We start from the raw sequence: 13,700 nt of genomic DNA on the forward strand, positions 1-13,700 counted from the left end.
CAAGGATGAACCAGACTTGTAGAGGTCAACAATTTTTTTTCTGAGGTGTTGGCTGATTGATTTTGATTTTCCCATGATGTCAAGCAAAGAGGCACTGAGTTTGAAGGTTGGTATTGAAATCCATCCACAGGTCCACCTCCAATTGACTCAAATTATGTAAATTAGCCTATCAGAAGCTTCTAAAGCCATGACATAATTTTCTGGAATTTTCCAAGCTATTTAAAGGCACAGTCATCTTAGTGTATGCAAACTTCTGACCCACTGGAATTGTGATACAGTGAATTATAAGTGAAATAATCTGTCTGTAAACAACACAACAATGACTTGTGTCATGCACAAAGTAGATGTCCTAACTGACTTGCCAAAACGATAACAAGAAATGTGTGGAGTGGTTGGAAAACGGGTTTTAATGACTCCAACCGAAGTGTATTTAAACTTCCGACTTCAACTCTACATACATGGGGTTGACTTAACTAAATATTTACAGTCATATTTTACAGTATGTATACATGTTCTATGTAACCTTTATTTGATCCAGGAAGTTCCACAGAGGCATGGGTAGCGTCTCAGCTGGCATTGTATTCCCTACATAGAGCCCTTTTAAACAGAGCCCCTCGTGGCTAGAATCTGTTTTTCAATGGAAACCTGGCCAAGACACCTCACTACACCTGCTACCTCTGTCTCTCTCTCAGAGTCCTACTCTGGGGATTTGTTTGGTTGTATCTGCTTTGGAAACTGGAAAGCTTTGTTCCCTCCTTGGCTTGGTTGTCATGTCATAGGCTGGTGTCACATTTAAAACGGTGACATTGTTTGTGTTTTTTAGCTACAGTACATGATGTAATGTCAGTGTGTTCTGTTGGCAGAGTGGAGGGCTGTGGGTCTGGTGCACGTCACCACTATGTCAGTAGGACTGTTGACTTGTTCAAGGTGCTTTAATACCACACAGTGTCTCTACTCTCCTCCATGCCAAGTCCCCGAATCTTTGTGGTCTTCATCTGTCATCCTCTGAGCCACAGCCAGGAGTGGAAAATAAACAATGTGGCATTTGAATATGTCACACGGCTTGAGGTATCTTCTTAGAGTTTGATGTACGAGCTACAGTAAGTGTGTGTGGGTTTATGTGTGCCTCTGTGTACATATAGAAGTGTGAGAGGGTCATTGTGGTATGTGGTGAGAAATGTTTTACAAAAGACTTGAGTACGTTGGGCTATGTCAACAATCTATAGAGATTGATATTTAACGCATGCACACACACACACACACACGCAGACACGCACATGCGTGTGCATATATGCACGTGCACACATACACACACACACGCACACACTCCTTATACAGCACAGTCTCTCCATCAGGGCAGCATTGAAGGTGACTCACATCGACTGCACACTACTCTAGAAGACGGAATTCTGAGAGTGTCGAGGTTGTCTCTTTCTCTTAATGTGACAGATGTTCAGTCTGTCATTCCCGCTGGTCCACCTGCAGCCCTCTGCTACCCATACAACCCACGGCCAGGGAGAATGACGACTTACAAGATGAAGAAGAAAGAAGATGATAATTGTCTTTCCCCCCCTTCCCCTCTCTTTCTCTCTCTCTACTCTCTGTCCCTGACCTTCAGGTCCTGTCTGCCATATATGAAGGGAAAGGGGATACCAAGTCAGTTGCACAACCGAATGCATGGAATTGAAATGTGTCTTCAGCATTTAACCCAACCCCTCTGATAGCAGAATAGACAACAGTCCTTCTCCAGCACCAAAAAGTGTCATGACATTCAGTGACATTCACTCTTGTAGCCTGAATTAATGGATGCAGTTTGCTGACAAATGTAACTTTTTTGTCAAAAGAAAAGTTGGGACACCTGAAAAGGGGCTGAAATATGGAACGCAAATACAGCGGTGTCTGTCCTGAGCTCATCGAGCTGTTTCAAGTTCGGTAGCGGGCTGGACCCAGTTGGTAATGTTGCAAGTTCACTAGCGGGCTGGATCCAGTCGATACAATGTTGCAAATTTGCTGGCGAAAGATAGAAAGGCAGACTGGCAGAGTAGAGAGATTAACGTGATTGAAAGACCCTGAAATAACTGTCACTGGTTTAAACCTTGAGAGGCGGGGGTGCTTGTTTAATTTGGAATAAGCTTTTATTTTAATATTTACCACTGTAGAAGTACAAAGTAGCATTTTAAACTAATTAATCGATAATTAGAGAGGGGGGGGGGGATAATGTAAAATCAGCTGTGTGTGTGTGTGTGTGTGTGTGTGTGTGTGTGTGTGTGTGTGTGTGTGTGTGTGTGTGTGTGTGTGTGTGTGTGTGTGTGTGTGTGTGTGTGTGTGTGTGTGTGTGTGGGGTGTGTGTGAGTTACTCTCGTTTCTCGGAAATCATGCACACAATGTATAATTGGACCAAATATTTAAGAACAGGTCATCATTTCATGGAGTATATGAATGAAGAAACCACAGAGAAAAAGTGATAAGCAAGTTAGGTAAAAAAAGAAGAAGATTTTCACCAAGTCAAATGAATTTATTGAGATAGAGGTTTCATGATGCTTGTATCTAAACCGAAGTTGATAATTTGAAGATTGTTTTGTAGTTGTACACCAGTTGGGGTCTCTAAAAGCTTCAATATGAGGTTCTAAACCTAGCATGAAAGTGCATCCTTGTAGCTGTGTGGGCTAATATAGTCAAAATGTGTTTGCCTTGGGGTAAGTTGAGCCCATCGTTGAGCCAATGGCAAGTTGAGCAAATTGAAGTGTTTTCTTCCCAGTCGTAATGCAAGGCATTATCGCTGGGATATGAAGTAACAACAGGGTCTGGCTTATTTTAAAAGTGTTAAGAAAAGTACACATTGTTTGTTAGGTGTTAAGCCTGTGTTAAAATATGCTTAAAATGCTTAAAAGACAAAAAGCGATTGTGATTGTGTTGAAATGTGTTTTAAAAAGGTAGTGGTATTATTTCATTCAGTACAAAAATGTGTGAGCAGCTTAACTTACCCTGTCCCGCGGCTCAACTTACCCTGTCCCGTGGCTCAACTTACCCTGTCCCGTGGCTCAACTTACCCTGTCCCGTGGCTCAACTTACCCCACACCCCACTTTTTTTGGACAAGCTATGTTTTCAAAACTGTAATGTTTACATGAATTCTGATTATTTCCAGGGATACACAACATCCTGAAATATACACCAAGTGTACAAAACATTAGGAACAGTTTCCTAATATTGAATTGTTTCCCCTTTTGCCCTCAGAACAGCCTCAATATGCCGGGGTATGGACTACAAGGTGTTGAACGTGTTCCACAGGGATGCTGGTCCATGTTGACTCCAACGCTTCCCACAGTTGTGTCAAGTTGGCTGGATGTCCTTTGGGTGATGGACCATTCTTGATCCACACCTGTGTCAAGATCTGCAGCGTTGCAGTTCTTGACACACTCAAATCGTTGCGTCTGGCACCTAGTACCATACCCCGGTTCAAAGGCACTTACATATTTTGTCTTGAATTGCACAAGTACACAATCCATGTCTCAATTTTCTCAATGCTTAAAAAAAATCGTCTTTCACCTGTCTCCTCCACTTCATCTACACTGATTGAAGGTAGCATCAATAAGGGGTCATAGCTTTATCCTGGATTCACCGGGTCAGTCTGTCATGGAAAGAACAGGTGTTCCTAATGTTTTGTATACTCAGTGTATGTACGTATCTTTTTTCGAAATAATATTATATTTCCCTTAACGGAGGGATGCTGAAGGTAAAAAATGTCTCAACTTACCCCACTCTACCCTATTGAAACCACTCAAACACACATCTTCCTAGTCCTGAGAGAGAGTGAACTCCAGGTTCTTTGGGTTCAAAGTGATTTTGTCGGTGAATCTACCAGTATTCTGTGAGCTACAGGATGCAACTAGGGGTTTAATTCCCAGTTTCCCCTGTAGTTAACCTGGAATTGCTCCTTTTATAAAACACTCCACTCCATTCCCTCTCCCGTACACAGAGATGCAAATCCAACCTGAATAAGGACGTATTGAAAGCAAAGCAGAGAAATGAAATGATAAGAATAGAACCGAACAATCAGAAAACGCCCCCACAGGAATTGGAGCTTTGCAGCTTCTAAGAATCTTTCATATTGAAATGTTCCGGTTGTTCTGTGATTCAATAGCTCAGTGTGAAGCGACGGCCAAATTCACGTCGAGCAATATTCACAAACTGGCCCCAGGGCCCCGCTTGCTTTTCTATAATTTCTCCATTTCCTTTTCTTTCCTTTTCTTCCCCCTTTCTCTCCTTCTGGTCACAGTGATTCCTCTCTCTGGATTTCACACACGTCTGATGGGATGTTTTCGTCTCCCTCCCTTTTCTCCCAGCTGTGTCGTGGAAAAAAGAGAGGGAGGAAGGGAGCATGTCTGACTGTGCGATTTACTGCCACGATCACCATGCCAGCAAGGAGAGAGGGGCAAAAAGATGCTCCGGTCTTTTGTTGTTGGGACTTGGGGGTGACATTGTCAAAGCATGTAGGCTGTCCTGCCCAGGGGGGGTGGAGTAGTTGCTCTATACATGGAGATTAAGAGTGTGTATCCAAGGACCCAGTTCTTGTAAGTGCTCAGCCAGGGATTCGAACTAGCAACTTTGCAGCTACAGTTCTGCAGCTCTAACTTCTAGCCTACATACCACCCCCATCTCCAAAGTATCATAAAACATCCCAAATATCCAAATATCCAATATCCAACAGAGCAAAATACCTGACTGCCTAATGCCATCCACCCACCTCCACGCACACACACACGCGAACACACACACACACACACACACACACACACACACACACACACACACACACACACACACACACACACACACACACACACACACACACGCACACACGCACACACACAAAGGTGAGGGCGTGTGTGTGGTGTCAAACAAGAGTCAGACGGCCCTTAAATGAGTCAGAATGAGGTGACATTTCACAGTCATTGTAGGCAACTTGCTTCTTCGAACTGTTTGTGCTAGCATGAGTGTCTTCAGAAGTGTGTGTTTTCAGAGGTGTGTTTGCTGTGTGTTTTGCCTCTCCTAGCGTCTCTGTGTCTCTGGATGGGCACGGTGTTTGTTGGTGAACACTGAGAAGCTCTGCCACAGGTTTCACAATCACAACTTTGTTTCTTCTCACCAGTCTTCTCCTTAGGATTATCTTGAGACGACTTTGAAAGGCTGTTTGGCAATAAATCACATTGTTTCTTATTACATCCGTTATTAATGTGCGACTATGTTTGTATGATGCAGTATATTTAATACAACTTGATAGCCTATATAAGATATTTCAGTTGTAGGGTAGAACTGTTTGAGAATGAACAGATTTTTGCAAATACAGGACAAAGATACAGGTCAAGTTTGAATTTGTTTGAGAGAAAGAGGAGTGGCTATTTACCTGTCTGTGTGTTGCAGAAAACCCTGCTCTCTGATTGGTGGAGAGAGGGCAGGTACAGTTAGCTTAAGGCCAGTATTCAGGATTCCAGCAACACTGAGTCACATGGGCTGATCGCTATCACACACACACACACACACACACACACACACACACACACACACACACACACACACACACACACACACACACACGCACACGCACACACAGCAAATAGTACTGTATGATTGCACAAACACAGCTCCCCCTCCCCCATCCCTCCTCCCTCTCTTTCTCTATTTCGCTCTCTCTCAAACACACGTGTGCTCTGCAACAGAGGAAGGCTCTTACATCTACGCAGTACAGCTCTGCTTAGAGATAGAGCGAGAGAGGGATCAGCCCGAGAGAGAGAGAGAGAACGAGAGAAGGATCAGCCGAGAGAGAGAGCAAGAGAGCCAGGCAGAGCGAGAAAGAGGGAGCGAGAGAGAGAGATAGAGGGAACGAGGGAGAGAGAGATGAGGGCAGCAGCTACTACTGTGGACTCCCTGTCAGCCTCATCGCCAGCCCTCGAAATTGTCATCATCTGCTCCATTATTTAATCAGCACAAGTGCCGCTCTCGCACTCCTCTTTCTTCCCCAGCGCTCCGCTCCTTTAAAAAAAATATATCTGACCGCCGTTGGATTTTACGCGAGTGTGTGTGTGTGAGAGAGAGAGAGAGTGTGTGTGAGAGTGTGTCACTTGTCACTGGACTTCTGGACCAAAATTGATATTTCCCCTACAGTGGGACGTGGGTGTTGTTCCAGGGATGTTCAATGGTAGTGCTCACTAAGCCAGCTACAGCTGCAGCTACCACTAGAGGAGTTTGCAAACTGCGACACCAGACTGTGCGTTTACTATTCACCCCTCTTTACTTACTGTAGGTGTGGACCCTTTCTGTTATAATAGATCTCTCTCGCGTTTTTTTCAAAGATGTGATTTTTTGTTGTTGATTTTGATCCCCATCTTTATTCTTTCTCTCTCTTTTTTCCTCTTCCTCCTATCCAGACGAGAAGGAGGAAGGAGTGTTGGGAAGTCTTCCTCTGCTCAGCTTTCGGATCGGAGAAGTGCAGGTGTTGGATAACATCAGCCGCAAGCACGCCTTTAAGGTCAGTACCCTCTAGGGCTAAGTATGATGATGATGATGACGATGATGATGATGATGACAATGATGGTGAATATGATGACAATGATGGTGATGATGATGACAATGATGGTGATTATGATGACAATGATGGTGATTATGATGACAATGACGATGATTATGATGACAATGATGGTGATTATGATGACAATGACGATGAAGCAATGTTACGATGATGAAGCAATATTTTTGGGGGACTTCTTGAGTTTCAAAGAGGTGGGGGATAACATTTGGGGCAGGTGGTCAGTGAGGCGAGAGGGAGAATGACCTTAAGGAGAGTGAATATTGGGTGGTTTGAGAGGATACAGTAGCTAAACAAGTACAATACTGAGTGTACAAAACATTAGGCACATGACATAGCTGATTAATGTCACCTGTTAAATCCACTCCAGTCAGTTTAGATAAAAGTGAAGAAAGCATGTTGAAGAAGGATTTTTTTAGCCTTGAGACAGTTGAGACATGGATTGTGTACGTGTGCCATTCAGAGGTTGAATGGGCAAGACAACATATTTAAGTGCCTTTGAACGGGGTATGGTAGTAGGTGCCAGGTGCACCGGTTTGAGTGTGTCAAGAACTGCAATGTTGCTGGGTTTTTTACGCTCAACATTTCCCCGTGTTTATCAAGAATGGTCCACCACCCAAAGGACATCCAGCCAACTTGACACAACTGTGGGAAGCATTGGAGTCAACATTGGCCAGCATCCCTGTGGAACGCTTTTGACACCATGTAGAGTCCATGCCCTGACGAATTGAGGCCGTTCTGAGGGCAAAAATGGATGCTACTCAATATTAGGAACATGTTCCTAACGTTTTGTACACTTAGTCTATATGATGGTCACCCTGGACAGAGAGAGCAGAAGTGATATTGGGGCCATTGAAATACTCTTTCCAGGATTCGGGGTGATGTTTTTCGGGGGGGTTAGATGCTGGGGGGACATGTGATCGCCACTCATACAACCCAGTGACAAGCAGTGACATTAGGGGACAATGGGGGATAGTGGGGAATAAGCAGAGATGTCTGGCAGCATGTCAAAACCAAACGCCTATATTTACTGTGTGTTGGTGTGTGTGCACGCCCGTGTGTACATGCACATGCATGTCTGTGTGATGAGAGAGAGAGTGCGAGTGTGTGTTTGCTCACACTGTACTTTGCACCGAAGTGCTCATGAATAAATAGAATGGTGAAAGAGAGGGAGACAAACACAAACGGCATGAGAGAGAGAGAGAGGGAGACAGAGTGAAAGAGAGAAGGAGAGAAAGAGAAGGGGAAGGAGAGAGAGTGTCCTGTCACAGTGTGTTCCTCCCCGGTCTTCCAGGCAGTAGCTGAGGGATGGTCAGGAGAGAACAGTCTTACATAAACCCCTACCTAGCACCACGTCACAATATCAGCGTGATATATAATATCACGTTCATTCATATGATTTATTTAACACAGCCAATGCATGTTAATCACCATCTCAGAATTTGGCACTGCAGTACCAGCTAAAGCTATTTCCCAACATAGTCCCTGTCAGTAGACGTAGAGTATGTCACAAATCAACAAATCCTCTCTAGTACCATAAACGAAAAGGATTCCAGATGTATCGCCATAAAAGCGCAATCGTTGTCAAGCTAGAACGCATCTTTGGATTTACAAACAAACTGTCTGTTTCAGAAAAGGTGATGCAATACCGTTTTGCAATATTCCACAATTAGTTAAATCTCTTCTTGAAATATTTGGATTACCTGGTCTCATTTGTGTTCGGTGGTTAAGACAATGTGTGGGTTGTACAGTACGTGTATTGCAGTGTTTCTTTGTTGATAGCGTTGCTGTATGCCATTGGTTGTTGCCCCAGCGTCTCTGTGTGTCGGTGTTGATACGAGACCTGTTGTGACAGCAGCGGTGACATGGCATTTGCCTGACAGTTCTACGAAGCAGTAGACTATGTACTGTATACCAGCAGCTAGAGGGTTCAGCCTGTTACACTGGCTCCTCTGTAGACTTTCATATGTCTATGTGCATGGTTTCAAAGGCAAATAGCAGTAGAAGAAGAAACAGGCAAAATAAAGACATGTACCTCTTCACAAGTGATTTCCAAATATCTCTAACGGTCGCCCCAGCATGAGTTGCACGTGATGTCAGAATGCACCCACTGTTCCTAAATGGGATTGTTACGCAACAGAAAAAGTTCAACACCAGTAAATGTTTCAATGACATGTGTCCAAAAGCCTTTCAGAGACAGTACAGGGGAAACACAATGTTCTTACTTACTGACACAGTATTCTAGGTAGCCTATTCAGCTGTGTTGTTATGGTGGTGGTGGTGGTGGTGCTGGCCAGTAAAATGTTATTAGTCTCCTCCCCTCCATGCTGTTATCCTGCTGCCTGGTGTTGATTGTACAGGGAAGAGGTGTGAGCGTGAGACCGTATGAGTCATGAGGATGGAGCAGAGCAGCCAGAGGTTTCCAGAGACCTTTAGTCTTCCAGGTATTTACCGTGTGGACTGGAACTGGAAGTGATGCGTAGGTCTACAAAATGCTGTTCGTGGTTATGGTGTTATAACACTGAAGTTTCAGGATCTGGCGATCCCTGTTGAAACAACGTCAACCAAGAACATGCTTTTTTTTTTGACGTTGAAGACCTTCTTGTGCTTTATTGTTTCGTTGTGGTTCGTGTTGTAATGTTTCAGGGAAGTGACTCTCATTATTAGCTAGGTATTCGGGGTTAGACAGTACATTGGGTTATTAATATACTGTATGGCACAATGTTTAAGTATAGGAGAGTGTGAGGCCAGGTATGCAGTTCTACGTGTTGTGTGGGAGACAGACAGACAGTACAGGTATGTCATGGTGTTTGCGTGTTCTCAGTACTAATACAGGGTGGTGATCTGGTCTGATTTTGTTCTGGCTGTTGTTAGCGGAGGGAGGCGAGATTTTGTTTCTGGGCTGGCCCCTCTCGTCTTGTCTGGTGGGGCCCCTCTGGGCTGAGGAGGGGAGGAGACGGGACAGGATGGAAGTCGAGTTTGAGCACGCTCCTGGAGCCTCGGGCTGGGATTCCTGTAGAACTCCTTCTTTATGACACCTGTCATTTCAAAAAGAGACCAATGAGAGAGAGGTAGGGTGCGGGGTGAGAGGGGAGAGGGGAGTGGAGACTCTAAACTACATTTTCACCTTTGATTATAAGATGACGTTTCAGAGGTGGACTGCTTTGACTTTACTTTTCACTACCGACACACTTTCTTTTTCATGAAGGCATGAATGCTTCATTAAATGCTTCATGGAAATTGTGTAAGCTCTAACACTTTGGATATGAGCCAGGACTGTTGTTTTGCTGTGAGCTCCAAACCGAGAGAGCAGCCTGGGTCTGTTGTTCCAACTTGATCGTACCTGCAGGTTCTCTCAGTACAGGCTGAGGTAACAGAAACAGAGGTGTAGTTGGAACCTGGAATATACCTTATTTATGATCGGGGTCACCCAGCCATTACAACACTATCTACAGTATCTTGGTTCATCCCTATCTGACCACACTTGGTTCAACCCTGCATGGTTTAGACTTGTAAAAGGCTATAATGTCTAACAGACACCTCTCAGCTCACAGCCTTTTCCCTCCCTTGAATTGAAGTAAATTATTAAACGAGAACACTTGGCCGGGGTGTGGTGTGTGTGTACGGTGTGTATGACTGGTTAACTAGTGTCTTAAGACTGAGTTACAGCTAGATGTGTATTTGTGTGTGTGTGTGGTTTTTCTTGGGCTTCTTATGTGAAGGTTGTATAATATACAGTACTTGCTTTATCTTGTTGCCACCAGTGAGGCTGCATTGCGTTCTCGTGTGAGTGTGTGTGTGTGTGTGTGTGTGTGTGTGTTTGTGTATGAGACCATACTTGCACCCCCCCAGGGAGTGCACTAGTTATTCAACCCCATGGTGAGAGTAAATCTCATGGTCCATACCACCTTCACTCAGAGGGGTGTCACCTGAGTGTGAGATATTCTCATGTCAAATATTCTCACGGATTATGTATTCTGCCGTGGAAGTGCTTACGTGTCTATGTGTTATGGGAGGGAGAGAGACACACAATCTCTCAGTCAATCTCTTGTAATATTTACAATGCCTTCAGAATGTATTCCCACCTCTTTAATATTTCCACATTTTCTTGTGTTACAGCCTGATTTTAAAATGGATTAAATTGCGTTGTTGTGTCACTGATCTACACAGAATATCCCATAATGTCAAAGTGGAATTTTGTTGGTTGAATTTTTGACAAATTAATACAAAATGTCAAGCTGAAATGTCTTGATGTCAATAAGTATTCAACCTCTTTGTTATGGCAAGCCTAAATAAGTTCGGGAAGTAAAAATGTCCTGATCAATTCACATAATAAGTTGCATGGACTCATTAAGTATTCAATAATAGTGGTTAGCATGATTTTTGACTGACTACCCCATCTCTGTACCCTACACATGTTTGGGGTAAATCCAATACAACACATCACTGAATACCACTGTTCATATTTTCAAGCATGGAGGTGGCTGCATCATATTATGGGTATGCTTGTCATCGGCAAGGACTAGGGAGTTTCTTAGGATAAAAAGAAACGGAATACAGCTATACGCAAAGGCACAGATAGGAAAACTTGGTTCAGTCTGCTTTCCAACAGATACTGGGAAACAAAAACACAAGGCAAACTCTACACTGGAGTTACTTACCAAGATGACATTAAATGCTCCTTAGTGGCCAAGTCACCGTTTTGACTTATATCGGCTTGAGAATCAATGGCAAGACTTGAAAATGGCTGCCTAGCAATGATCAACAATCAACTTGACAGAGCTTGAAGAATTTTGAAAAAAATTACTTACCCAGAAATACTCACAGCTGTAATCACTGCCAAAGGTGCGTCTACAAAGTATTGACTCAGGGGTGTGAATACTTATGTAAATGAGATATTTCTGTATTTATTTAAAAAAAAGATATATGTATATTCCCCTTTCTCTAATCACTATTATTTATTTGTGACTTTTATTGTTGATTTTATTATCTCAGTGGCCTTGTCATTTTACTAAAGCTTGAGCGAGAGAGAGAATTTAGGCCGATATCCACTAATAATAAAAACTCAAAAAAGAGCAATTAAGTTTGGGAAACATCTAAAATACAGTGACCCCCTCTCATATCATTACCACGCCCTGCAATGCCAAGAGCTGAGCAAAGAAAATAGTCCCCTCATCCAGCTGGTCCTGGGGCTGAGTTCACAAACCTGTTCTACTAACACACTGACGCCTCAGGACCAGAACAGCCAATCAATCAGAATAAACCAAATTACAACACAGTCAAAACAAAACTACATTGCTAGAGAGTGTCATTTTCCCAAATTTGAAACCCTTATTCAAGGTTTCAAAGACCTCTCTGATGAGGATAGGCTATTCGTCCTGTTGGGGGAGGACGCAGAGAGCTGTGGGTTGGCAGCGCACTACATTGCTGCCTGCCATAAGTTGAGGGACAGTGTCTGACAGACCAATCAACCTGCACATGTCCTCTACTGTATGATTATTGTTATTGTTGAATGTATGGTTATTGTGACCCTTGGTTATTGTTGTTACTGTTGTCCCGTTGACAATTTTGATTCTCATTTTTATTTATTTTTTACATTGTGAATATCCAAAATATTTAGAGAGATAGAGAGAGAAAGAGAGAGTGAGAGAGAGAGCTGTGTCGAAGTGAGGTCTGTTATGCTTACCTTGTCAAAATGATCAGATCAAGATACAGTAGAGTCTATCTGGTGTAGCTGTATCAGCTGCTGTCATGTGCAACATCCCTATTGTATTAGCTGCTGTTTCATTGGGTTCAGTCAGCCATGGCCATGCAATGAGAACACTGATAGAATATTGATGAAGGGGTCTTACATAAGCTTAGTGCAGCAGCACTGTATCAGTCTGATGGTTCTCTCTCTACTACGCTGTTAGAACTACCCTCTGCCTCTGAGATACCGACCATAATCAAACCAGGGAGAACAACGTGTTTGTTTGTGTGTGTGTGTCTGTAGTGTGCCCAGACCCAGATTCATATACATACACAAACAACTAGGGTTGCAAAAAGCCCTCAAATAATCACTATATAATCAGTATACAGCCCTCAAACGGGCAGATTGCTCAAGATTGACTTCTTAATTGTACGTCTGCCCTTGTCTTGAGGACATCGGGAAATGCCTACATATCCGGCCACTAGGGGCAACAGTGAGTGCTATTACCATCAAGTAGGCTTGGGTTTTTCTAGGGCGTTGTGCACGGTGGTGGCGGATGTGCGTAATCCCATCACTCCGGATCAGAAGGTCGCCTGTTAAATCCCTGTGTTCGTAATCCCAGTGTGTGTAATCCCATCACTCCGTATCAGAAGGTTGCGTGTACACTTGTTTATTTTTATTACGTTTTAACCCTATCCCAAACCTTAACCTTTACCTTAACCATTCAGAATGAATGCCTAAATTCAACATTTTAACCCTATCCAAAACCTTAGCATGATAGCACATACCGATTGAACTCCAGTCCAGGCACTAATGCTAGTTAGCATTGGCTTTCAAAACGACCTCTAACTTCCTTCACACTGGACACAGAGGCGTACAAATGGTATCCACGAGTTGATGTGACGCCGAGGAAGTCGATTTTGCCAAAATCCTGAATTATCCCTTTAACTTCAAAATGTGATGTTCAGAGCAAATTCTAAATGTGACATTTGTAGAAAAGGAACGATGTTGAGCAGGGGGTGCAACCCAGGGTGTGGAAAACACTTGACGTTTGGAGAAAAGTGCAAAAACGTCTAATTCTGCTGTGAGATTGTGAGTCACATACACCCCCAACACCACACACACACACACACACACACACACACACACACACACACACACACACACACACACACACACACACACACACACACACCAGCCCAGAACAGATATTGTGCTTCCACAGTGAGACTGTGTCAGTGTTAAGGTATCCAGTGGGATGGTGCTGTGCTGTTGTCATCAGCAGGTTTAGATAGGTTTATGTAGTCTTTTTATGAGGAAAACATTCCGTGTTCTCTGGGGTGAGAGGGGTCATTCCCAGCCCAGGACATACTCTAGATACGCCAGACATACACTACCAGTTCAAAAGTTTGGGGTCACTTAGAAAT

At 43.5% G+C, this 13,700-nt stretch overlaps 1 protein-coding gene across 11 annotated transcripts in view; it reads left to right on the forward strand.

Moving 5' to 3' along the window:
• The window catches only part of plekha6 (pleckstrin homology domain containing, family A member 6), a 129,448-nt gene that overhangs the window by 52,415 nt on the left and 63,333 nt on the right, over positions 1–13,700 (forward strand). For 8 of the 11 annotated variants that reach the window (XM_039013126.1, XM_039013116.1, XM_039013056.1 and 5 more), the window contains one exon: positions 6,427–6,527. In XM_039013126.1, coding sequence (XP_038869054.1) covers positions 6,427–6,527 — 101 coding nt within the window. Of the gene's footprint in view, positions 1–5,701; positions 6,303–6,426; positions 6,528–13,700 lie in introns of those variants that run through there. The other 3 variants (XM_039013109.1, XM_039013135.1, XM_039013143.1) reach the window with 3 other exon arrangements.

Source organism: Salvelinus namaycush, chromosome 2, assembly GCF_016432855.1.
Source record: "Salvelinus namaycush isolate Seneca chromosome 2, SaNama_1.0, whole genome shotgun sequence".
NCBI lineage: Eukaryota > Metazoa > Chordata > Actinopteri > Salmoniformes > Salmonidae > Salvelinus > Salvelinus namaycush.